The sequence below is a fragment of the Chlorocebus sabaeus genome, chromosome 20, assembly GCF_047675955.1.
Source record: "Chlorocebus sabaeus isolate Y175 chromosome 20, mChlSab1.0.hap1, whole genome shotgun sequence".
NCBI classification, from domain to species: Eukaryota; Metazoa; Chordata; class Mammalia; order Primates; family Cercopithecidae; genus Chlorocebus; species Chlorocebus sabaeus.
The window spans coordinates 36,389,697-36,416,316 of NC_132923.1; the positions used below are offsets into that span (position 1 = coordinate 36,389,697).

At 39.8% G+C, this 26,620-nt stretch overlaps 1 protein-coding gene across 4 annotated transcripts in view; it reads left to right on the forward strand.

Annotated features, from left to right (window-relative positions):
* The window catches only part of DBT (dihydrolipoamide branched chain transacylase E2), a 69,165-nt gene that overhangs the window by 39,627 nt on the left and 2,918 nt on the right, over positions 1-26,620 (forward strand). For 3 of the 4 annotated variants that reach the window (XM_007977825.3, XM_073008546.1, XM_007977827.3), the window contains 3 exons: positions 1,832-2,023; positions 2,177-2,248; positions 12,089-19,928. In XM_007977825.3, coding sequence (XP_007976016.1) covers positions 1,832-2,023; positions 2,177-2,248; positions 12,089-12,256 — 432 coding nt within the window. In that variant the 3' untranslated portion in view covers positions 12,257-19,928. Of the gene's footprint in view, positions 1-1,831; positions 2,024-2,176; positions 2,249-12,088; positions 19,929-26,620 lie in introns of those variants that run through there. The other variant, XM_007977826.3, reaches the window with a different exon arrangement.

Sequence of the window (26,620 nt, forward strand, 5' to 3'; positions counted from 1 at the left end):
GTACTCAACATCCCTGCGTATCCCTACATACTTCTGCATTTAGTTCCTTAACACAAATTTTTATAAATGTTGGTACATATTGTCATATGTTCTCCAAAAAGTCTATACAGGTTAAGTATCCGTTACCTGAAATGCTTGGGACCAGAAGTGTTTTGGATTTAAGATTTTTTTTTGGATTATGGGATATTTGCATATACAAAGGAGAGATCTTGAGGATAGGACCCAAGTCCAAACATGAAATTCACTTATGTTTCATTTACCCCTCATACACATAGCCTAAGGGTAATTTTATACAATATTTTTAACATTTTTATACATGAAACAATTTTTTTTTTTCTTTTTTTGAGACGGAGTCTTGCTCTGTAGCCCAGGCTGGAGTGCAGTGGCGTGATCTCGGCTCACTGCAAGCTCCGCCTCCTGGGTTCACACCATTCTCCTGCCTCAGCCTCTCGGGTAGCTGGGACTACAGGCGCCCGCCACCACACCCAACTAATTTCTTTTTGTATTTTTAGTAGAGACAGGGTTTCACTGTGTTAGCCAGGCTGGTCTTGATCTCCTGACCTTGTGATCCACCCGCCTCAGCCTCCCAAAGTGCTGGGATTACAGGCACGAGCCACTGTGCCCGGCCACACAGTTTTCTTTTTTTCTTTTTTTGACACAGGGTTTTGCTCTGTCACCCATGCATAATCATAGCTTATTGTAACCTAAAACTCTTGGGGTCAAATGATCCTCCCACCTCAGCCTCCCAAGTAGTTGAGACTACAGGCATGTGCCATAATACTCAGCTAATTAAAAAAATTTTTTTTGTAGTGATGGAGTCTTGCTACGTTGCCCAGGCTGGTCTTGAACTCCTGGCCTCAAGCAATCCTTCTGCATCAGTCTCCCAAAGTGTTGGGATTATAGGCACGAGCCACTATGCCCTGCCAGAACAATGGCTGCATTTTTCTGTTTTTTTTTTTTTTTTTAATTGATGGGCTCTGATATGGTTAAATATTACAAAATGAGAACTGTTTCAACAACTATGCAGCATAATGTTTAAGGACAAAATATTGAATATACTTTTTATTATATATGTATTTTATCATATAGTAAGGAATGCTGAGATACTTAATCCATCCAATAAATCGAAAATAAAAACTTTACATTTCTGTATTTGTCAGTATAGAGAATTCTGAAGATGGATCTTGACTCAGGGTGATAAATCAGTTTTCAAGGAAATTGGCTACATGACATGACATTTCAGCCCTCAAAAGTTTCAGATGTTGGAGCATTTCAGATTTCAGATATTTGAACTAGGGATGCTCAACCTGTACCAGTTACATTTGCACTGACAGTGTTGGGAAATAGCTTATTGCCTACATTCTTATCAACAAAAACATTATCTTTTTTTAGACAGAGTCTTACTCTGTCTCCCAGGCTAGAGTACAGTGGTACAATCTCGGCCCACTGCAACCTCCACCTCCCGGGTTTGAGCGATTCTCATGCCTCAGCCTCCTGAGTAGCTGGGATCACAGGCCTGTGCCACCTTGCTAATTTTTGTATTTTTAGTAGAGATGGGGTTTCACCATGTTGGCCAGGCTGGTCTTGAACTCATTACCTCAGGTAATCCAGCCACCTTGGCCTCCCAGAGTGCTAGGATTACAGGCGTGAGCCACTGCACCTGGCCCAAAAAATCTTTTAACAATTATTTTTAAATTATTTCTTTTAAATCGCTACCAATTTGGTAAAAATGAGTTTTGGTAGTGGTTTCTAGATGACAGTGAAGGTTGATCCTTTCTTTGCTGTTAGCTTATTCATTAAAAGCCCTACTGTATAATTTTTTATTTTTTAGGCTTCTCATAATATTGGGATAGCAATGGATACTGAGCAGGGTTTGATTGTCCCTAATGTGAAAAATGTTCAGATCTGCTCTATATTTGACATCGCCACTGAACTGAACCGCCTCCAGAAATTGGGCTCTGTGGGTCAGCTCAGCACCACTGATCTTACAGGAGGAACATTTACTCTTTCCAACATTGGATCAGTGAGTAATAATGTTGACATACATAAACCATTGCTTAAGTTTCTGATCATATGCTTAATTAAAAATAGAAAATGTCACTTGGCATTTGTTCCCTGAAAAATCCTAACTTGTAATACTCTCCTTTTTTTTTTTTTTTTTTTTTTTTTTACATAGATTGGTGGTACCTATACCAAACCAGTGATATTGCCACCTGAAGTAGCCATTGGGGCCCTTGGATCAATTAAGGTACATGTATTAGATAACTGAAAAATCGAGTTTAAGCAAATTCAGGGACTCAACACAATGAAGAGTAACCATTTCTAAGGTTTCCCCCTCATTTTGTAGGTTTAAGTTTCTGAGTTTGCCTTAGAAAGTCCATTATTTCTTTTTTCTTTCTTTTTTTTTTTTTTTTACTTTAAGTTCTGGGATACATGTGCAGAATGTGCAGGTTTGTTACATAAGTATACACATGCCAGGATGGTTTGCTGCACCCATCAACCCGCCGTCATCTACATTATTTCTCCTAATGCTATCCCTTCCCTAGCCCCCCACCATGTGACAGGTCCCCAGTGTGTGATGTTCCCCATCCTCTGTCCTTGTGTTCTCATTGTTCAACTCCCACTTATGAGTGAGAACATGAAGTGTTTGGTTTTCTGTTCCCGTGTTAGTTTGCTGAGAATGATGGTTTCCAGCTTCATCCATGTCCCTGCAAAGGACATGAGCTCACTCCTTTTTGTGGCTGCATAGTATTCCATGGTGTCTATGTGCCACATTTTCTTTATCCAGTCTAACATTGATGGGCATTTGGGTTGGTTCCAAGTCTTTGCTATTGTGAATAGTGCTGCGGTAAACATACGTGTTCATGTGTCTTTATAGTAGCATGATTTATAATCCTTTGGGTATATACTCAGTAATGGGATTGCTGGGTCAAATGGTGTTTCTGGGTCAAATGGTATTTCTGGTTCTAGAGCCTTCAGGAATCACCACACTGTCTTCCACAATGGTTGAACTCATTTACACTCCCACCAACAATGTAAAAGCGTTTCTGTTTATCCACATTCTCTCCAGCACCTGTTATTTCCTGCCTTTTTAATGATCACCATTGTAACTGGCGTGGTATTTCATTGTAGTTTTGATTTGCATTTCTCTAATGGCCAGTGATGATGAACTTTTTTTCATATGTTTGTTGGCTACATAAATGTCTTCTTTTGAAAAGTGCCTGTTCATATCCTTTGCCCACTTTAAGATGGGGTGTTTTTTTTCATGTAAATTTGTTTAAGTTCCTTGTAGATTCTGGATATTAGCCATTTGTCAGATGGATAGATTACAAAATTGTTCTCCCATTCTATAGGTTGCCTGTTCTCTCTGATGATAGTTTCTTTTGCTGTGCAGAAGCTCTTTAGTTTAATTAGATCTGATTTGTCAATTTTGGCTTTTGTTACAATTGCTTTTGGTGTTTTAGTCATGAAGTCTTTGCCCATGCCTATGTCCTGAATAGGTTTTCCTCTAGGGTTTTTATGGTTTTAGGTCTTACATTTCAGTCTTTAATCCATCTTGAGTTAATTTTTGTATAAGGTGTAAGGAAGGGGTCCAGTTTCAGTTTTCTGCATATGGCTAGCCAATTGTCCCAACACCATTTATTAAATAGGGAATCCTTTCCCCATTTCTTGTTTTCATCAGGTTTGTCAGAGATCAGACGGGTTGTAGATGTGTGGTGTTATTTCTGAGGCCTCTGTTCAGTTCCATTGGTTTATCTCTCTATTTTGGTACCAGTACCATGCTGTTTTGGTTACTGTAGCCTTGTAGTATAGTTTGAGATCAGGTAGCATGATACCTCCAGCTTCGTTCTTTTTGTTTAGGATTATCTTGGCTATGTGGACTCTTTTTTGGTTCCATGTGAAATTTAAAGTAGTTTTTTCTAATTCTGTGAAGAAAGTTAGTGGTCGCTTGATGGAATAGAATTGAATCTATAAATGACTTTGGGCAGTTTGGCCATTTTCACAATATTGATTCTTCCTATCCATGAGCATGGAATGTTTTTCCATTTGTTTGTGTCCCCTTGTATTTCTTTGAGCAGTGGTTTGTAGTTCTCCTGGAAGAGGTTCCTCACATCCCTTGTAAGTTGTATTCCTAGGTATTTTATTCTCTTTGTAGCAATTGTGAATGGGAGTTTCCTCATGATTTGGCTCACTGTTTGTCTGTTATTGATGTATAGGAATGCTGTGATTTTTGCACATTGATTTTGTATCCTGAGACTTTGCTGAAGTTGCTTATCAGCTTAAGGAGATTTTGGACGGAACTGATGGGGTTTTCTAAATATACAATCATGTCATCTGCAGACAGAGTTAATTTGACTTCCTCTCTTCCTATAGAATACGCTTTATTTCTTTCTCTTGCTTGATTGCCCTGGCCACAACTTCCAATACTATGTTGAATAGGAGTGATAAGAGAGAGGGCATCCTTGTCTTGTGCCGATTTTCAAAGGGAGTGCTTCCAGCTTTTGCCCTTTCAGTATGATATTGGCTGTGGGTTTATCATAAATAGCTCTTATTATTTTGAGATATGTTCCATCAATACCTAGTTTATTGAGTGTTTTTAGCATGAAGCGGTGTTGAATTTTATCAAAGGCCTTTTCTGCATCAATTGAGATAATCATGTGGTTTTTGTCATTGGTTCTTTGTGTAATGGATTACGTTTATTGATTTGCATATGTTGAACCAGCCTTGCATCCCAGGGATGAAGCTTACTTGATTGTGATGGATAAGCTTTGTAATGTGCTGCTGGATTTGGTTTGCCAGTATTTTGTTGAGGATTTTTGCATCAGTGTTCATCAGGGATATTGGCCTGAAATTTTCTTTGTGTGTGTGTCTCTGCCAGCTTTTGGTATCAGGATGATGCTGGCCTCATAAAATGAGTGAGGGAGGATTCCCTCTTTTTCTATTGTTTGTAATAGTTTCAGAAGAAATGGTATCAGCTCCTCTTTGTACCTCTGGTAGAATTTGGCTGTTAATCTCTCTGGTCCTGGGCTTTTTTTGGTTGGTAGGCTGTTAATTACTACCTCAATTTCAGAACTTGTTATTGGTCTATTCAGGGAGTCAACTTTTTCCTGATTTAGTCTTGGGAGAGTGTATGCATCCAGCAATTTATCCATTTCTTCTAGATTTTCTAGTTTATGTGTGAAGAGATGTTTATAGTATTCTCTGATGGTAGTTTGTATTTCTGTGGGATCAGTGGTGATATCCTCTTTATCATTTTTTATTGTGTCTATTTGATTCTTCTCTCTTTTGTTCTTTATTAATCCAGCTAGCGGTCTATCTATTTTGTTAATCTTTTCAAAAAAAAAAAAAAAAAAAACAGCTCCTGGATTCATTGATTTTTTTGAAGGGTTTTTTGTGTCTCTATCTCCTTCAGTTCTTCCCTGATCTTGGTTATTTCTTGTCTTCTGCTAGCTTTTGAATGTGTTTGCTCTTGCTTCTCTAATTCTTTTAAATTTGATTTTAGGGTGTTGATTTTAGATTTTTCCCACTTTCTTCTGTGGACATTTAGTGCTATAAATTTCCCTCTACACATGCTTTAGCTGTGTCTCAGAGATTCTGGTACGTTGTGTCTTTGTTCTCATTGGTTTCAAAGAACATCTTTATTTCTGCCTTCATTTCGTTATTTACCCAGCAGTCATTCAGGAGCAGGTTGTTTGGTTTCCATGTAGTTGTGTGGTTTTGAGTGAGTTTCTTAATCCTGAGTTCTAATTTGATTGCACTGTGGTTTGAGAGACTGCTTGTTATTGTTTCCATTCTTTTGCATTTGCTGAGGAGAGTTTTACTTCCAATTGTGTGTTCGATTTTAGAATAAGTGCGATGTGGTGCTGAGAAGAATATATATTCTGTTGATTTGGGGTGGAGAGTTCTGTAGATGTCTATTAGGTCCACTTGGTCCAGAGCTGAGTTCAAGTCCTGAAGGTCCATGTTAATTTTCTGTCTGGTTAATCTGTCTAATATTGACAGTGGGGTGTTAAAGTGTCCCACTATTATTGTGTGGGAGTCTCAGTCTCTTTGCAGGTCTCTAAGAACTTGCTTTATGAATCTGGGTGCTCCTGTATTGGGTCCATATATATTTAGGATAGTTAGCTCTTCTTGTTGCATTGATCCCTTTAACATTATGTAATGCCCTTCTTTGTCTTTTTTATCTGTGTTGGTTTAAGGTCTGTTTTATCAGAGACTAGGATTGCAACCCCCGCCTTTTTTTTTTTTTTTTTTTTTTTTTTTGCTTTCCATTTGCTTGGTAAATCTTCCTCCATCCCTTCATTTTGAGCCTATGTGTATCTTTGCACATGAGATGGATCTCCTGAATACAGAACGTCGATGGGTCTTGACTCTTTATCCAATTTGCCAGTCTTTGTCTTTTAATTGGGGCATTTAGGCCATTTACATTTGAAGTTAATATTGTTATGTGCAAATTTGATCCTGTCATTATGATGATAGCTGGTTATTTTGCCCGTTAGTTGATGCAGTTTCTTCATAGTGTCGATGGTCTTTACATTTTGGGTTGCTTTTGCAGTGGCTGGTACTGGTTTTTCCTTTCCCTATTTAGTGCTTCCTTCAGAAGCTCTTATAAGGCAGGCCTGGTGGTGACAAAATTCCTCAACATTTGCTTGTCTGTAAAAGATTTTATTTCTCATTCACTTATGAAGCTTAATTTGGCTGGATATGAAATTCTGGGTTGAAAATTCTTTTCTTTAAGAATGTTGAATATTGGCCCCCACTCTCTTCTGGCTTGTAGAGTTTCTGCAGAGAGATCCACTGTTAGTCTGATGGGCTTCCCTTTGTGGGTAACCCGACCTTTCTCTCTGGTTGCCCTCAACAATTTTTTCCTTCATTTCAACCTTGGTGAATCTGACGATTATGGGTCTTGGGGTTGCTCTTCTCGAGGAATATCTTTGTAGTGTTTTCTGTATTTCCTGAATTTGAATGTTGGCCTGTCTTGCTAAGTTGGGGAAGTTTTCCTGAATAGTATACTGAAGTGTGTTTTCCAACTTGGTTCCATTTTCCCTATCACTTTCAGGTACACCAATCAAATGCAGTTTTGGTCTTTTTCACATAGTCTCATATTTCTTGGAGGTTTTGTTTGTTCCTTCTCATTCTTTTTTCTCTAAGCTTGTCTTCACGCTTTATTTCATTAAGTTGATCTTCAATCTCTGATATCCTTTCTTCCGCTTGATCGATTCAGCTACTGATACTTGTGTATGCTTCACAAAGTTCTTGTGCTGTGTTTTTCAGCTCCATCAGGTCATTTATGTTCTTCTCTAAACTGGTTATTCTAGTTAGCAGTTCCTCTAACCTTTTATCAAGGATCTTAGCTTCCTTGCATGGGTTAGAACATGCTCCCCTAGCTCGGAGGAGTTTGTTATTACCCATCTTCTGAAGCCTACTTGTGTCAATTCATCAAACTCATTCTCCGTCCAGTTTTGTTCTCTTGCTGGCAAGGAGTTGTGATCCTTTGGAGGAGAAGAGGCGTTCTGGTTTTTGGTATTTTCAGCCTTTTTGCACTGGTTTTTCCTCATCTTTGTGGATTTATCTACCTTTGGTCTTTGCTGTTGGTGACCTTCGGATGGAGTTTTTGCATGGTCGTCCGTTTTGTTGATGTTGATGCTATTGCTTTCTGTTTGTTAGTTTTCCTTCTAACAGTCAGGCCCCTCTTCTGCAGATCTGCTGGAGTTTGCTGGGGGTCCACTTCAGACCCTGTTTGCCTGGGTATCACCAGTGGAGGCTGTAGAACAGCAAAGATTGCTGCCTGCTCTTTCCTCTGGAAGCTTCATCCCAGAGGGGCACCTGCCAGATGCCAGCGAGAGCTCTCCTGTATGAGTTGTCTGTCAACCCCTGCTGGGAGGTGTCTCCCCGTCAGGAGGAATGGGGTCAGGGACCCACTTGAGGAGGCAGTCTGTCCCTTAGCAGAACTCAAGTGCTGCGCTGGGAGATCCACTGCTCTTTTTACAGCCGGCAGGCAGGAAGGTTTAATTCTGCTGAAGCTGTGCCCATAGCCGCCTCTTCCCCCAGGTGCTCTGTCCCGGGGAGATGGGAGTTTTATCTATAAGCACCTGACTGAGGCTGCTGCCTTTCTTTCAGAGATGCCTGACCAGAGAGGAGGAATCTAGAGAGACAGTCTGTTTAACAGTGGCTTTGCGAGCTTCTGTGGGCTCTGCCCAGTTCAAACTTCCCTGTGGCTTTGTTTACACTGTGAGGGGAAAACCACCTACTCAAGCCTCAGTAATGGTGGATGCCCCTCTGCCCACCAAGCTCGAGCGTCCCAGGTTGACTTCAGACTGCTGTGCTGGCAGCGAGAATTTCAAGCCAGCAGATCTTAGCCTGCTGGGCTCTGTGGGGGTGGAATCCACTGAGCAAGACCACTTGGCTCCTTGGCTTCAGCCACCTTTCCAGGGTAGTGTACAGTTCTGTCTCACTGGTGTTCCAGGCACCACTGGGGTATGAAAAAAAAAAAAAAAAAAAAAGGCAACTAGCCTGGTGTCTGCCCAAACAGCCTCCCAGTTTTGTGCTTGAAACTCAGGGCCCTTGTGGTGTAGGCATCCGAGGGAATATCCTGGTCTGTGGGATGCAAAGACCATGGGAAAAGCACAGTATCTGGGCTGGATAGCATCATCTCTTACAGCAGGGTCCCTCATGGCTTCCCTTGGCTAGGAGGTAGTTCCCTGACCCCTTGCACTTCCCAAGTGAGGTGACGCCCCATCCTGCTTCCACTGGCACTCCATGGGCTGCACCCACTGTCTAACCAGTCCCAATGAGTCGAACTGGGTACCTCAGTTGGAAATGCAGAAATCACCCATCTTCTGCCTTGGTCTCACTGGGAGCTGCAGACCGGAGCTGTTCCTGTTCGGCCATCTTGCCCAGGAATCCAAAAACCTATTATTTCTTCCTAAGAGCTAGGCCTGCACTTCTGGTGGCTACCTCTATGTGTAATAAATGGTGGCGATCTGGGTTGTTTCTGTATGGATCAACCATTGTGGATTATGCCAGGCACAGATATTGAGTCTTTATGAATAATCACAAATATAGCCAGTCTACTTCTATCAAAATATCTTCATTTCATTATACCAAAGAATAATAGAAAACTAATTCAAAATGTTATTTTAAACAAAGTGAGACTCATTTAGAGCATTCTTTGCTCAGGAATCATTGGGAGTGTTAGTTAAAAGTGCAGATTTCTTTACCTTAGGGGTGGAACCCTCAGAACTTAAATTTTGAACAGGAACCCAAATGAGTACGAAAAGGTGATAGGTGACAGTGGTTTAGAAGACACGGACTTAGAATAAGGGTTGCAATGATTCTTAACCCTGGCTACATGTTAGAATCATATGGGAGCTTGAAAAAAAAATTATGGCCAAGCTTCCCCTCTACCAACTGAATTGGAATTTTGGGGGATGGGACTTGGGTACCCCCATTAATTCAGGGTTGAGGACCACTGAGGCAAATATGCTCCTGGATACCACTTCAATACCATGTTTATTAAATGTCATTGTCACTACATTAAGGAGAGTGTATTTTAAGAAGAGCCTTTCTTTTCTGTACTTACAATGCTTCCATGTTGAACGTCTGTGGGACTTGTCCTCATGAGTTTATTCCTTGCATGTTGGAACCCTTACAAATGCTTCCCTTCAGCCTTTGATTTGCTTTCTAGCAGATAGTAAATTAGCATCTAAGTCGTTCCCCCTTTCTGGCATCGACTTACCCTTCTGGCAAGCAGAGGAGTTAGGGAGAAAAAACCAAAAACACACAGTATGTCACTATTCTTTCCAAATCAGGAGTTCTCTGAGTGATAACTTCTATCACTCATTCTGTTTTCCAACAAGAATTCAACATTTGATTCTCAAAAAATTCTGGCTTCCTGAAGTTTCCAAACCATTATACCTGTTTGACAAAATTTTGTGTTCTCTTTCCTTAAAGAGATTTATCCTCTGAATTATATGTGTATATGTATATAACTGTAAAATATATAAACATAACTTGACCATTTAAACCATTTTTAAGTATATTGTTCAGTGGCTTAAGTACATTTACATTGTTTGCCACCATCACCACATCTGTCTCCAGAACTTTTTCATTATCCCAAACTGAAACTCTGCATTTACTGAATAATCTCTCCATTTCCCAAGCCTTTGGTAACCACCATTCTATTTTCTGTCTCTATGGATTAATTGGACTATTCTAGGTACCTCATGTAAGTGGAATCAATACAGTATTTGTCCTTTTGTATCTGGCTCAGGGTTCATTCATGTTGTAGCATGTATCAGAATTTCATTAATTTTTAAGGGTAAATAATATACTATTTTATATAAATATATACCGTGTTTTGTTTATCCATTCATCCGTCAGTGAATATTTTGATTATTTCCATTTTTTGGCTCTCATGAATAATGCTGCTATGAACAAAAGAATATTTGATTTATAAATATCTGTTCAATAGATATATTTTTACAAAATCATTTTATCCTAGTTTCTTCAAGCCATGAAACATAGTTCTGAGAGAAGAAATCTTATTCATCACTTAAAATAATATTTGTTGGATAGGGACAAATAGTATTTAATTCCTTTCTCCCTTTGTATCATCTTTCCTTTGCTATTTTGTTTTCATTATAGAATTTAATTCCTTCTTGCTCAATTATTTAAGTCATTAAGCCTTCCATGTTACTCAATTCTCAGTATTTGTTTTCCTTGACCTACTAGTTGACCTTGAGATGATTGATCAATCCAACCTCTTTGGAAAACATTCTTAATGTTGACTTGCAGCATACCTGGCCATTTTGGTTTTCCTCCTTTGTCACTGCCTATTCTCTCTAAGTCTCCTTTACCCATACCTCCTAATGTTCCCAATCTCTACACATTGAAGCACCCCAGGATTCAGTTCTCACCCCTTTTCTTTATCTGATCTTTCAATACCATTTATACACTGATGACTCCCAGGTTTATATCTCTAGACCAGACCTCACTTTTGAGCTTTAAACTCTTATATCTTGCTTGGATGTGTAAAGGCATCTTGAATTTTAGCATGTCTAAAACTGAGCTCCTGCTCGTTTCCCCACTGCCCCCCCCATCAGACCTGCTCCTCCTAAAGTCGTCCTCTTTCAGTGAATGGCCAATCTGCTCAGACACTTCTAAGGGCTTCTCATCTCATTCAGAATCAAAGACAAGTAGTTGCAGTGGCCTACATGGCTTTACACAGATGCTACTTAGTGTCATCAGGGATCCACATCTGGCTGTGACTGTTGTATCCCAGCCATGAGGAGATCAGTATAGAAAAACAGAGTAGGGCTTAGAAACTTTTAGAGTAGTTTGACAGCATGATTTTATGTCTATTGAATCTAATAATAAGTTGGGGCTTATATTTTGTCTATCCTTTTTTTTTTTTTTTAACAGTGAAAAGATACATATTTAGAATTAGCCAGCTGGGCTCATTTTAGGTGATCCCAATTTTGTTGGCAACATCCAAAGCATTGTAATCAGGAGCCAACAGAATATATGCCTTCCTCTCTCCATCAGGCCTGACCAGTGTTGACCTTGGCCCCATCAGTGTCATAGAGCTTCTTCACAGCCTGTTTGATCTGGTGCTTACTAGCTTTAACATCCACGAAGAACACAAGCATGTTGTTGTCCTCTGTCTTCTTCCTGGCCAACTCAATGGTCAGGGGAGCTTGAGAATGGCTTGTTTCCTCACTGCCTTCAGTGAGGAAGCCTTATTTAATTGTCTGTCTCTCCCCAGAACCCAGAAGAGTACTTGGCACATAGTGGGTATACAGTAAAAAATTATTAAATATTTGAAATCTGAGATGAAAGTTAATGAATGTAGGTACAGGAATTGTACAAGGGATAGGAAGTACCTTGGAGAACTTCTGAAAGCTCCAGGCACATACTCGAAGATGGGAAGAGTAGGAATCAGCATTTTCAAAAGTCATTGGGGATGCCCATTTTTTTCTCTACTGTAGGAAGAAGGGTTTGCTTGATCTTACACCATTGTTAGAGCTTGAGCTTTGAGCAAGTGAGGGTTTACTCTTTGTTTTTTTTTTCTTTTTTTCATTTCTAGGCCATTCCCCGATTTAACCAGAAAGGAGAAGTATATAAGGCACAGATAGTGAATGTGAGCTGGTCAGCTGATCACAGAGTTATTGATGGTGCTACAATGTCACGCTTCTCTAATTTGTGGAAATCCTACTTAGAAAACCCGGCTTTTATGCTACTAGATCTGAAATGAAGACCGATAAGACGTTCTTGAACTTTTTGAGCTTCCAAAGAGTATGTAAACCCTAGCTGTGCCAGCACATGTTCATCTTTACAATTTGTATTGTAAATGATTTGTATCGTATGATTAAGGATCTAAGGTACAATATTTGTCACTGTTATATTAGACTTTTTACTGAAAATGAATAATGGGGTAATGGTTCTCCTGGGGCTGTCACATTTTATAGACCAGAGTGTGACTTCTTAATATGGTGCTGACATTTTTGTGTCAATGACTTGAAACTGGCAAGATTAACAAAATTAGGCAGGGTGCGGTGGCTCACGCCTGTAATCCTGGCACTTTGGGAGGCCGAGGCGGGCAGATCACCTGAGGTTAGGAGTTTGAGACCAGCCTGGCCAAGATGGTGAAACCCCGCCTCTACTAAAAATACAAAAATTAGCCAGGTGTGGTGGTGGGTGCCTATAATCCCAGCTACTCGGGAGGCCGAAGCAGGAGAATCGCTTGAACCTGGGAGGTGGAGGTTGCAGTGAGCTGAGATCGTGCCATTACACTTCAGCTTGGGCAACAGAGCAAGACTGTCTCAAAAACAAAAAAACAAAATTAATGTTACTAAAAGACAGGTAGCCATATACAGACAGTATATGCCCTATTTTTTTTAACTGACTCTTAATGATACTTTTTAATTATACTTAAGAAACGGAATTTATATGCAAAAATATTTCCCATTTCCCTGTTATGCTAATTGTTGTATAAAATAAGTGCAATTATACTTCTCTTCGGAGATATCCAAGAGTATATTCTTGCTCTGTATAGAGAACATCATCTGTAAATGTCTTATTTATATTAATTAATGTCTTTGAAAAGGGAAAAGTATAAACTGGCCTTAAAAATGTCCAATTATAGTTTTATAACCAGTCTATTAAAGGTGTTTGTTTAAAATGGATATACTTTTAGATTTTTGGTAATGGTTCGGTATTTTCTTGGGAAAGACCTTCACCTTTGCAAACTTCCCTCATGTAAGGAAGGTACTTTAAAGGTAGCAGCCACTGACATTTCTTTTTTTTTTTTTTAATTTCAGAAATCTACTTCCTTTTAACTTTTAGCAAAAAGTTAACTTTTAGCTAAAAAATAGGATAAGAAATTAAGGTCTATTCCATTCTTCATATCCTGGGTAAGAATGTAAATAAGAGGAGAAGGAAGAGTCTAATAGTAATTATGGATATAAAAAATAAGACATTTTATATAGAAATGAAGGTTTGATAATGATCATTTTGCTAAAGGTCTACTTTAATCAGAAATAGCATCAAGATTAATGTATCCAACATTTCAATTTGCATTAGGAAATCCATGTTGTTTCTAATATTGTCCAGTTGAAAACTGTATGCCAAAATTAGTTGTTTAAGTGAAGTTTTGTGACAGAAAAAAGGTTGTTTTAGTATCTACTTGGTTTTTCTCAAAATGGAAATAATTTTAAAATCAGGAAAGAATAAATCAGCCAGGTGTGATGACTTGTAATTGTAACCCCAGTTATAGGAGAGGCCAAAGCAGGAGGATCACTTGAGGCCAGGAATTTGAGACCAGCCTGGGCAGCATAGTGAGATCCCATCTCAAAAATTTTTTTTTTAAAAATTAGCCTGGTGGCTCACGCCTGTAATTCCAGCACTTTGGAAGGCCAAGGCGGGCAGATCACCTGAGGTCAGGAGTTCAAGACCACCCTGGCCAACATGGTGAAATCCCGTCTCAATGGTTTTGTAAAAATACAAAAAATTACCTGGGCCTTGCGACGCATGCCTGTAGTCCCAGCTACTTGGGAGGCTGAGGCAGGAGAATTGCTTGAGCCCGAGAGGTGGAGGTTACAGTGAGCAGAGATCATACCATTGCACTCCAGCCTAGGCGACAGAGCAACACTTTGTCTCCAAAAAAAAAAAAACTTAGCCATGTGTGGTGGTGTGCATCTGTAGTCCCATCTACTCAGGAAGCTGAGACAGGAGGATCAATTGAGCCCAGGAGTTCAAAGCTGTAGTGAGCTGTCATTGTGTCACTATCCTCCGGTGTGGGTGACAGAGTGAGACCTGGTCTCTAAAAAAAAAAAAAAAAAAAAAAATAGGTCAAATAAATGCTGTTATTGTAAAATTTCAGATAATACAAAGAGTTAACCAATAAAATAAAAAATCATTCATAATCTTACCACTATTAACATTTTGATGTATGTATCTGTATATATGGCTATTCTTTTTTATTGAAACAGGATCATAGTATATCTACTATTTTATTATTTGATTTTTAAAATATAACATTATATTATGGGTAACCTTACATGTCAATAAACAATTCCACATTATCATGCTTTAAATGGCTGCATAGGCTGGGTGTGGTGGCTCACGCCTGTAATCCTACCACTTTGGGAGGCCAAGGCAGGTGGATCACAAGGTCAGGAGTTCAAGACCAGCCTGGACAATATGGTGAAACCTCATCTCTATTGAAAATACAAAAATCAGCCAGGCATGGTGTCAGGCACCTGTAGTCCCAGCTACTCAGGAGGCTGAGGCAGGAGAATTGCTTGAACCAGAGGCGGAGGTTGCAGTGAGCCGAGATCGTGCCACTGCACTCCAGCCTGGGTGATAGAGTGAGACTCTGTCTCAAAATAAATAAATAAATAAATGCCTGCATAGTATTCCATTGTATGCATTTATTATACATTCAAACATTAAACATCTACCCATACCATGAGCTGAGATTGTGCCATTGCACTCCAGCCTGGGCAACAGAGCAAGACTCGCTCTCTCTCTCTCTCTCTATATATATATATGTATATATATATATACACACACATACACACACGCACACACACACACATACACACACACACACACATATCCAGGACAGCTTTTGATTTGTCTTTCTTGGTTCATGTGCCTGTCATTGTGGGCAGAATAGAATACTCTGTCCACACTTGAGTCTTATGGTCACCTTTGGAGCCTAGGAGTCAGCCATCCTCATTCAACTACATGAATCGAGAATGGGAATCTGGGAGAATTTTTTTCTGGGCAGATTAAAAAGGAAATCAACTATGTAAAGTAAGGCATTGCCTTCCCACCCCATCCCATCTCAGTTCATGTTCAATTATGAATTTTTCTAAGAGAGTTCTTTAATGACATGGATAGAGAGGAAGCTGAGGTAGCAGTAGAGTAGGGAGTAGAAGGCAAATACACAAGATACTACTAAACTGTGAGGCTGTTTGTTGCAATTGCAAGATTTTATAATTTCTCCAACAAAGAATATTTGTATTTTCTTCCCAGTTTAAGTTCAATGTTAATTTGAGAAATAATTCTACTCTCAAACTTCATGCTGTGCTGACAGTTCAACTGATGCTGTCAAAATACGAATTACTAGTTTCAGTATTCTCTATTCATCTGATTTTTCTTAAAATGGTTGCATGTTAATATACTTACTAGCTTTAATGCTCTACTCTTATACTGGCACCTTAATTGTGGTAAAAGGAAAAAGGTTAAGTTAAAATTTCCAAGCCTAGTTATTTGGTCAAACAGAAGATTAACAGAACTCCATGGCTTACCATAGGGATATTTATCAAGAGAAAAAGAAGATACATATTTGAATTTACATGACACTTTCTGTGAAATATCTGGATTACCAGATTAGTCTGAAACAAATACCTTCCAAATTCTACAATGCATGCCCAAGGCATTCTTTACAGTACCTGTTTGGGTCTTTTCTTCTAATTTTAAGCACCTATCCAAACATCTTCCAAAGGCTTGTCATAATAAGCAAATAACCTCAGAGCAGACAAAGTGATTTAACCTAAGAACCTTGAATTTCTCTCGTTTTCACCTCAAAATTTCTATTCTCACACTTTGTTTCTTTTTGTTTCTCTTTCCTAGAAGTGGTTCTCCATCAGCAAATACCAACTTTTTTCTGCCCTCTATTATTTATTCCATCTCTTCCTCCTGATCCCTGCCCCATATTGAACCCCCAATGCCCCACTTTGATCCTTCAGTCTCTTCCTCACATCCAGAACTGAACCAGATTTACTCCCTTAGCACACTGATTAAAATGTATTTCCATTTCCTTATGGAGGAGGTATTAGAGACTGATCCCAGAACTCTGCAAATTTCAGTTTGTCAGGGTAATGTTATGTGTCCATAAACCTGGCTCCTTTTCTTTCAGCCTGCAGTTAGGTAGGGCCATGTCATTTATTTGTAACTATTAGCATATGGGTATATGGGTTGAAGTAATGTAGGCCATTTCCAGACATGGCCCATAACACTTCTCAAGAGATTCTTCACATTCTGTCTCTTCCCCTCCAACATGCACCCTTCAGGGTTGAAGATGGCACCACACAAGATAGAAGGAGCCAGTGTTCCAAATGACTAGACAGAGCAGAATGCTGTCCTTCCTACACCCTAGCACTGATCGGTTTGGATGTGATACAGTTGAATAATACACTTTTATTGTTTCAAGACATTAATATTTTGACATTAATCTGCTAGTCTTGTTAGTAAAACTTGAACTCTGAGCTGTCTAATGCGGTAGCCTCCAGCCACATGTAGCTATTTAAATTTTAATTTTAATTTTAATTAATCAAAATTCAACTCAGATATACTAGCCACGTTTCAATTGCTCAGTAGTCACACTAATTAATTTAAATTTAAATTTAAATAGCTACATGTGGCTTATAGCGCCATACTTGGATAGCACAGATGTAGACTATTTCCATCAACACAGAAAATTCTATTGGATAGTGCTGCCTTAACTCATAAGACAGAAATGTTCTTATTTTTTAAATAGTCCCTAAAACAAACAAAAAACAAAGAACTCCCTTCTTCTCTAATGGCAAATTTCAGTTTGCCTAAAAGAAGACTCAGAATGCTTTTCTTATATTGTTACCTCTGACTGCCACTAAATGAATACATTTCCTGGGTTGCTCCTTCTGCCAGACTTCTTGAATGGGTGATCTTTAACTCCTTGCAATCCTGGCTTTTTTCCCCACTGCTCACCTGTCATCATTGTTGGCCACAACTCCCACCCAGATGTCTCCTAAATAGTTCTCTGAACCCACCTCTGTCCGATCTATAGACATTCATTCCAATGCTTTAGCATGTCAAGGTCATCAGATGACTCACCTCAGACAGTCAGACAGACTAGGTCAACTATGAACTATTTATGCCAAACCTAACATGATTCATGTTATCCTTGCTATCCCATCAAAATAACCACAGGCTTTTTAAAATTTTTTTGAGGCAAAGTCTCACTCTGTCACCCCGACTAGAGTGCAGTGGCGTGATCTTGGCTCCGCTCTCTGCAACCTCCATCTCCTGGGTTCAAACAATGCTCATTCCTCAGACTCCCGAGTAGCTGGGATTACAGGCATGCATCATCATGCCTGGCCAATTTTTCTATTTTTAGCAGAGACGGGGTTTCGCCGTGTTGGCCAGGTTGGTCTTGAACTCCTGGCCTCAAGTGATCTGCCTGTCTCCGCCTCACAAAGCGCTGGGATTACAGGCATGCGCCACCGTGCCTGGCCTGCAGCATCCTTTATTTTACAAAAGGCATTACCATTTAAACACTGAAGATAGCATGAATCTCTGAAGTTTGCAAGTTCAGAATAAAATGGAAATGAAAATTCATTATGTGATTGTCTCAGTACTGAGCACAAAGGCTTTTAACCACAAGCAAATTAATATGCTAGCCAGACCCTGTAAGAGAACTCTAGGCCAGCTTGCCAAAACTGAGCAGGAGAATTTGGAGACACTCCAGAGGAGAGCCACAGAAAGAACTGAAGCATGACAAGAATAATTGCAGTTCTGTTATAGAGAGGTCATCTATATCAGGCTTTTATGGAGTACCATGTGGAATGTTACAACGCAAAGCATGGGGAACAGCTGTTGTGAGTCTTAACAAGAGATAGGACAGAAGAAATGAGAACAGGTGGAAGATCAAGAATTTAGGTTTGGTATGGAGAAAGATGGAACAGTCAAAGAAAGGGATTCACACTGATTTTTGGCTGAGCAGAAGGCAGAGTCTCCTCCAACGGGCAATGCAAGTGCCCCCACCCATCTACACCCCAAGAAGAGCCATCAAACTGTATTAAACTTGGAAAAAGCTATTTAACTTCAAGTGTGCTGCAAGAAAACTTCATTAACAGTTCCCAACATGTGCTAAAAAGCAAAGTCCAAAAAGACCATAAAGTCTGTAGAGAAGTTGGAAGAGTGCAGTCAGCTATAAAAACCTAGCAATTTAATTTCTTAGAAAAATGTAGCTGGAGTTCAAACTGTAGTAACAAAGGCAAGTAAATTAAGTTGTGGGCAGGTGTAATTAAGTTAATAGGAATGGCAGGGATGAATATAAATCAGAACAGGACTAACAGTTTGAAACATTAGGTATTCAAATGCTCAGAACTGATGAGCCAAGCGACTACGCTAACAACTCTGCAAACCAAAGGTTTCACAAATTGCACAAGAACCTGGCCTCGATCCCATTGTGCTGCTGGCGTAAGATTAGAAGGGCCTGTTGGTTCAAATGTTGCTTTGGTCAGAGCAGGACAAACTTGCCACAGCAAAGATATCATTTTTAAAAACCACCACTGTCCTTTAGTGCACTAATTTCTCTAATACTTAGGTGTATATTAGAAATAATGATATATAAGTGCAGTATACTCCAGTTTCAACAGAATGGTGTCATTTCTGTAAAATGTTGATTTTCAGATTGTCATACTTTCTAAATACAAAAATTTGTCACAGCTTCCATATTTACAAGATATTAAACATTCTGTACAATATTTGTAGAAATATGAAAAACCAATTTTTGTAGTTGCCTTTTGAAATGTATACAAAATATCCAATGTGGGCAACATGGTAAAACGTCATCTCTACAAAAAAAAAATATGTATATATATACACACACACAAAAAGTTAGCCGGGCATGGTGGTGCACGCCTGTGGTCCCAGCTACCTGGGAAGCTGAGGTGAGATCACCTGTGCCCAGGAGGTGGAAGCTGCAGTGAACTGTGATTGCACCACTGCCCTCCAGCCTGAGTGACAGAGTGAGACTTTGTCTCAAACAAAAAGAAACATATACAAAATATATTAGAAAGTTGGGTTAATATCTGTCAAACAAAGGATTACAAAATTTGCACAGGATTATGTGTGTAAAAAGTTTTAAATTCAGTATAGCTTTCATTTCCACAGAACTAAAAGTAGTGCATAAAAATAAAAGTGGGGTGAGCATATCTTTTTAATTTGCTCTGCAGTAAAAAGTATCTCAGTCAACATATAGGAAGCCAGTGCCATTTCTGTATCATTTGACACAGTCTTGTTTTTTGTTTTGTTTTGTTTTTCTTTTGAAGAAAGACTTTGATGTCTTCTATTCTTCTGATTTGGAATATAAATTACCCCCAATAAGTTTGCATAATATTCTGATCACTACTGCTTAGGTGGTATATTTCTTATGAGAACTATCTTTACATATTGGGAAAAACTATGGCAACCACTTCATTCATCAGAGAAATTGTGTTTTGTTCACTTGTATTTTGTTTGCTAAATGACATTGGTTATTTAGACTCATGGCATGCTTCTTCTCAAGTGAAGATTTAAAAGTCATTTCCAATGTCCGTCTAACTTCTAGCCAATTCCCAGTAGGCTATAGAATAAACGGTTTTCACATAATAGTCTCTAGTGTCTCCACTGTTGATTGGTTTACAGAAATGGTGGTGGTGGTGGTGGTGATGGTGGGGTGTGTGCATGTGTGTGTGTGAAAAATGACAACTGGCACAAAACAAGCCTAAAAATCAGAAGTACATTTTAATTCCTAGTTAAAAACCTTAACTTTTTATTCATAAAATACATATTTAATAATAGAAAAAAGAAAAGGGAATAATTTGCACTTAAAATGAACAATTTTTCTTAGCAATTTTACTAACTTAAATATTTAAAAGATTGAAACTGGGCTGGGCTTATGCCTGTAATCCCAGCACTTTGGGAGGCTGAGGTGGGCAGATCACCTGAGGTCAGGAGTTTGAGACTAGCCTGGCCAACATGGTGAAACACTATCTCTGCTAAAAAATACAAAAATTAGCTGGGCATGGTGGGTGCCTGTAATCCCAGCTACTTGGGAGGCTGAGGCAGGAAAATCGCTTGAACCCAGGAGTTGAAGGTTGCAGTGAGCCCAGATGGCACCACTGCACTCCAGCCTGGGTAACAGAGCGAGACTCTGTCTCAGAAAAAAAAAAAAAAAAAAAAAAAGATTGAAACTGGGCAAATGCAGCAGAAGTCATATGCGACTGATTGGAATCAGAGTTTAAGGTCCAGGGGAAAGACATTGGGTGTCCACCAGCATTTCCCACTTCTCCTTAGAAATAGTCTCTGTTTTGTGAGACCAAGTGGTGCAAGTTAGGAAGTAGCCATAACTTTCTAATATAAATCTCCAAATACAGAGAAGAATGACCCATTAACATTCGGCAAGCGTACAGTCTGTTATTGAAGAGTTTTCCTTGCATAGACACACAGACACACACACCTCCATCCACCCAACCTTACCTGGAAGATTTCCACATAAAAGAATACGGGTGTTCACAACAGTGTAGTACTGGCATAAAGACAGACATAAAGACCAATGGAATAGAATAGAGGCCCAGAAATAAACCCTCACATATATGGTCAAATGTCTTTCTGACAAGGGTGCCAAGACGATTCATACTCTTGTGAAAGCGGAAAGGACAGTCTTTTCAGCAAGTGGTGCTGGGAACACTAGAATGAAGAATACAAAAGAATGAAGTAGGACCCTGCTATGGTCTGAATGTTGTGTCCCCGCAATTAATTCATATGTTGAAACCTAATCCCCAAGGTGAGGTATTAAGAAGTGGGGCTTTGGGGAGATAATTAGATCATAAGGACATTGCCTTCGTAAATGGGATTAGTGCCCTTATAAAAGAGGCCCTGAAGGAGCTTGTTTCACCTATGAGGATACAGGGAGAAAGTACTACCTGTGAGGAATACACCCTCACCAAACACCAAATCTGCTGGTGCCTTGATCTGGGACTTCCCAGCCTCCAGAACTATGAGCAATAAATTCTATCATTTAGAAATTGTCCAGTCTTGGCTGGGTACAGTGGCTTATGCCTGTAATCCCAGCATTCTGAAGGCTGAGGCTGATGGATTGCTTAAGCTCAGGAGTTTGAGACCAGCCTGGGCAACATAGTGAAACCCCAACTCTATCAAAAATACAAAAAAAGAAATTAGTTGGGCATGGTGGTGCATGCCTGTAGTCCCAGCTCCTCAGGAGGCTGAGGTCAGAGGACCACTTGGGCCCAGGAGGTGGAGGTTGCGGTGCGTGATCACACCACTGCACTCCAGCCTGGGTGAGACTCTGTCTCAAAAAAAAAAAAAAGGAAAAGAAAAAGAAACTACCCATTGTATCTCAGATGTAAGGATGGATCAATGTACACGAATCTATAAATGTGATATACCACGTTAACACACTAAAAGAACTATTTGATCATTTCAATAGATGTAAAAAAATATTTGACACAATTCAGCATCCTTTCATTTTAAAAACTCAGCAAATCAGATATAGAAGGAATGTACCTCAACACAAGAAAGATCAGATGTGACAAACCCACAGCCAACATTATACTCAATGGTGAAAACTGGAAAGTTTTTTCTATAAGATCAGGAATAAGACAAGTATGCTGTATTAATCTGTTCTCTCACTGCTATAAAGATACTACCAAAAGAGGCTCAACTGATGCACAGTTCTTCATGGCTGGAGAGGCCTCAGGAAACTTACAATCATAGCAGAAGACAAAGGGGAAGCAAAGCTTATCTTACGTGGCAGCAGGCAAGAGAGAGAGCAAGAAGGGAGAAGCACCAGACACTTACCAAACAACCAGATCTTGTGAGAACTCACTCATTATTACAAGAACAGCATGGGGGAAACCTCCCCCATGATCCAATCGCCTCCCACCAAGTCCCTCCCTTGACATGTGGGGATTACAATTCTAATTACAATTTCATATGAGATTTGGGTGGGGACACAGCCAAACCATATCAGATGCCCACACCTGTCACTTCTACTCAATATACTGTAAGTTTTAGCCAAAGCAATTAGGCCAGATAAAGAAATAAAAGGCATACAAATTGGAAAGGAAAATGTTAAATTGTCCGTTTACAGATGACATGACCTTATATATTAAAAAACTAAAGACTCCACCAAAAAAAACAAAACAAAACTGTTAGAACTAATAAACAAAGTCAGTAAACTTGCAGGATATAAAATTAACATACAAAAATCAGTTGTGTTTCTATACACTAACAACAAACTATTGAGAGACAGGACTAGCTGGATTTCCTAGGCCGACTAAGAATCCCTAAGCCTAGCTAGGAAGGTGACCACATCTACCTTTAAAAACAGGGCTTGCAACTTAGCCCACACCTGACCAATCAGAGAGCTCACTAAAATGCTAATTAGGCAAAAACAGGAGGTAAAGAAATAGCCAATCATCTATTGCCTGAGAGCACAGCGGGAGGGACAAGGATCAGGATATAAACCCAGGCATTTGAGCTGGCAAAGGCAACCCCCTTTGGGTCCCCTCCTCTTATATGGGAGCTCTGTTTTCACTCTGTTAAATCTTGCAACTGCACTCTTCTGGTACCTGTTTGTTATGGCTCCAGCTGAGCTTTCGCTGGCCGTCCACCACTGCTGTTTGCCGCCGTCCCAGACCCGCTGCTGATTTCCATCCCTCGGGATCCAGCAGGGTGTCCGATGTGCTCCTGATCTAGCGAGGCGCCCATTGCTGCTCCCTATTGGGCTAAAGGCTTGCTATTTTTCCTGCAGGGCTAAGTGCCTGGGTTCATCCTAATTGAGCTGAACACTAGTCACTGGGTTCCACGGTTCTCATCCATGACCCACGGCTTCTAATAGAGCCTATAACACCACATGGCCCAAGATTCCATTCCTTGGAATCCCTGAGACCAAGAACCCCAGGTCAGAGAACACGAGGTTTGCCACCATCTTAGAAGTGGCCCGCCACCATCTTGGGAGCTCTGAGAGCAAGGACCCCCGGTAACACTATCCAAAAAGGAAATGAAAAAACTTTTACAATAGCTAGAAAGAAAAAAAAACTTAGAAATAAATTCAACTACAGAGGCGAAAGATCTGTCCACTGCAAACTATAAAACATTGATGAAAAAAATTGAAGACATAAATGAAAAGATATCCCATGTTCATAGATTGGAAGAATTAATATTGTTCAAGTGTCCATACTACCCAAAGTGATCTACAGATTCAATGCAATCTCTATCAAAATCCTAATGACAGTTTTCACAGAAATAGAATAAACAATCCTAAAGTTTGTGTGGAACCGCAAAAGACTTCAAATAGCCAAAGCAATCTTGAACAAAAAGAACAAAGCTGGGATGTTGACACTACCTGACTTCAAAATATACCACACCGCTACAGTAATCAAAACAGCATGATAAGGCTGGACACAGTGACCCATGCCTATAATCACAACACTTTGGGAGGCTGAGGAAGGAGGATTGCTTGAGCCCAGGAGTTCAAGACCAGCCTGGGCAGCACAGGCAGAACCTGTCTCTGCAAAAAAGTTTTAAAATGCTGGGTATGGTTGTGTGTGCCTATGACCCCAGCTACTCAGGAGACTAAGGTGGGAGGATTGCTTGGGCCTGGGAGGTCTAGGCTGCAAAGAGTTCTGATTGTACCACTGCACTCTATCCTGGGCAACACAGTGGGATCCTGCCTCAAAAAAAGCTGCAAGAAAACAGCATGATAGCCAGGTGCAAAGGCACATGCCTGTAGTCCCAGCTGCTAGGGAGGCTAAGACAGGAGGATTGCTGGAGCCCAGGAGTTCAACGCCAGCCTGGGCAACACAGTGAGACCCTGTCTCTCAAATACAAATAGGTAAAACAGTGTGGTACTGGCATAAAAACAGACACAGACTAATAGAACAGAATAGAGAGCCCAGAAATAAATTCATACATTTATGGTCAATTGATGTTTTGTTTATTTGTTTTGAGACAGGGTCTCCCTTTGTCACCCAGGCTGAAATGCAGTGATGCTATCATAGCCTACTGCAGCCTTGAGCTCTTGGGCTCAAAGGATCCTCCTGCCTCACCTTCCTGAATAGCTAAGATTACAGGTGTGCCCCATCATGCCCAGCTAATTAAAACTTTTTATATTTTTTTTGTAGAGGCAGGGGCTTGCTATGTTGCCCAGGTTGGTTTCAAACTCCTGACCTCAAGCAGTCCACACATCTCAGTCTCGCAATGTGCTTGGATCACAGGAATGAGCCAATATGCCTAGCCAATATTCAACTGATTTTTGACAAAGGTGCCAAGAACACACAATGTAGCAAAGAACACTCTCTTCACTCAATGGTGTTGGGACAACTGGATATCCATATGCAGGGGAATAAAACTAATATTTCATGCTACATTAAAAAATAAACTATAAATGAATTAAAGACTTAAATATAAGACCTAAAACTGTAAAACCACTAGAAGAAACCATAGAAGAAAAGCTCCATGACATTCATCTGGGCAATGATATTTTTTTTGATACAAATCCAGAAGCACAAGCAACAAAAACAAACATTGACAAATGGGAGTACATCAAACTAAAAATCTCTTGCATGGTTGAGGACACAATCAACAGAGTGAAGAGACAACCTATCTGCAAATCATACATCCGATAAGGGGTTAATATAATAATAATAAAAAAAAAAGAAACTCAAACAACTCAGCAATGAGAAAACAAAGAACCCAATTTAAAAATTGGCCAAGGATCTGAGTAGACATTTCTCCAAAGAAGACATAAAAATATCCAACAGGTACATGAAAAAGTACCCCAAATCAACAATCCTCAGAGAAATGCTAATTAAAATCACAGTGAGCTATCACCTCACACCTGTTAGAATGACTGTTATCAAAAAGACAAAAGATAACACGTGCTGGAGAGGATGTGGAGAAAAGGAGACCCTTGCACATTGTTGGTGGGAATGTAAATTAGTACAGCCTGTGTAAAAAACAGTATGGAGGTTACTAAAAAAATTAAAAATTAAAAAACTACTATAGGATTCATTAATCCCAGTACTAAGTACATATCCAAAGTAAAGGCAATCAGTATGTCAAACAGATACCTGTACCCTGATGCTTATTGCAGCATTATTCACACTAGCCAAGATGAAATGAACCTAAGTGTTCATCAATAGATGAATGGATAAAGAAAATGCATATATACACAATGGAGTGTTATTCGGCCTTGAAAAAGGAAGAAATTCTGTCACTAGCAACAACATGAATAAATGTGGAAGACATTATATTAAGTGAAATAAGCCAGGAACAGAAACACAAATATACCACTTAATTTCACTTATATGTGGGATCTAAAAAAATTGAACTCATAGAAGTAGAGAATATGATGGTTACCAGGGACTTGGGGGAGGCGTTGGGGAAACAGGCAAACAAACTACCTATTTCTTTCTTTCTTTTTTTTTTTTTGAGACGAGTCCCGCCCTGTCACCCAGGCTGGAGTGCAGTGGCGCGATCTCGGCTCACTGCAAGCTCCGCCTCCTGGGTTCACATCTTTCTCCTGCCTCAGCCTCCTGAGTAGCTGGGACTACAAGCGCCCGCCGCCACGCCTGGCTAATTTTTTTGTATTTTTAGTACAGACGGGGTTTCACTGTGTTAGCAAAGATGGTCTCGATCTCCTGACTTCGTGATCCACCCGCCTCGGCCTCCCAAAGTGCTGGGATTACAGGCGTGAGCCACCATGCCCAGTCCAAACTACCTATTTCAAAAAATTTTTTAATAGCAGCCTGAGCAGACTAAGACAGACCCTTACCCAATATCATGTATAAAAATTAACTCAAAACAGATCAAAGACCTAAATGTAAGATCCAAAACTATAAAACTCTAAGAAGTAAACATAGGTGAAAAGCTGCACAACATTAGATTTGGCAATGATTTATTGGATAAGACACCAAAAGCATAGGCCACAAAAGAAAAAAAAATAGACTGGGTGAAGTGGATCAGGCCTGTAATCTCAGTACTTTGGGAGGCAGAAGTGGGAGGATTCCTCGAGGCTGGGGTTTGAGGTTACAGTGAGCTACGATTGCACCACTGCATTTCAGCCTGGGAAACAGAGTGAGACCCTATCTCTTAAAAAAACATAGACTGGATATCATAAAATTTTTTAAATTTGTGCATCAAAAGACACTATTAAGAGAGTAAAAAGGCAACCCACAGAATGGGATAAAATATTTGCAAGTACTGTATCTAATAAGAGATTAATATCCAGAATATTGTCATTCACCACTTAATGATGGGGATACCTTCTGAGAAAAGC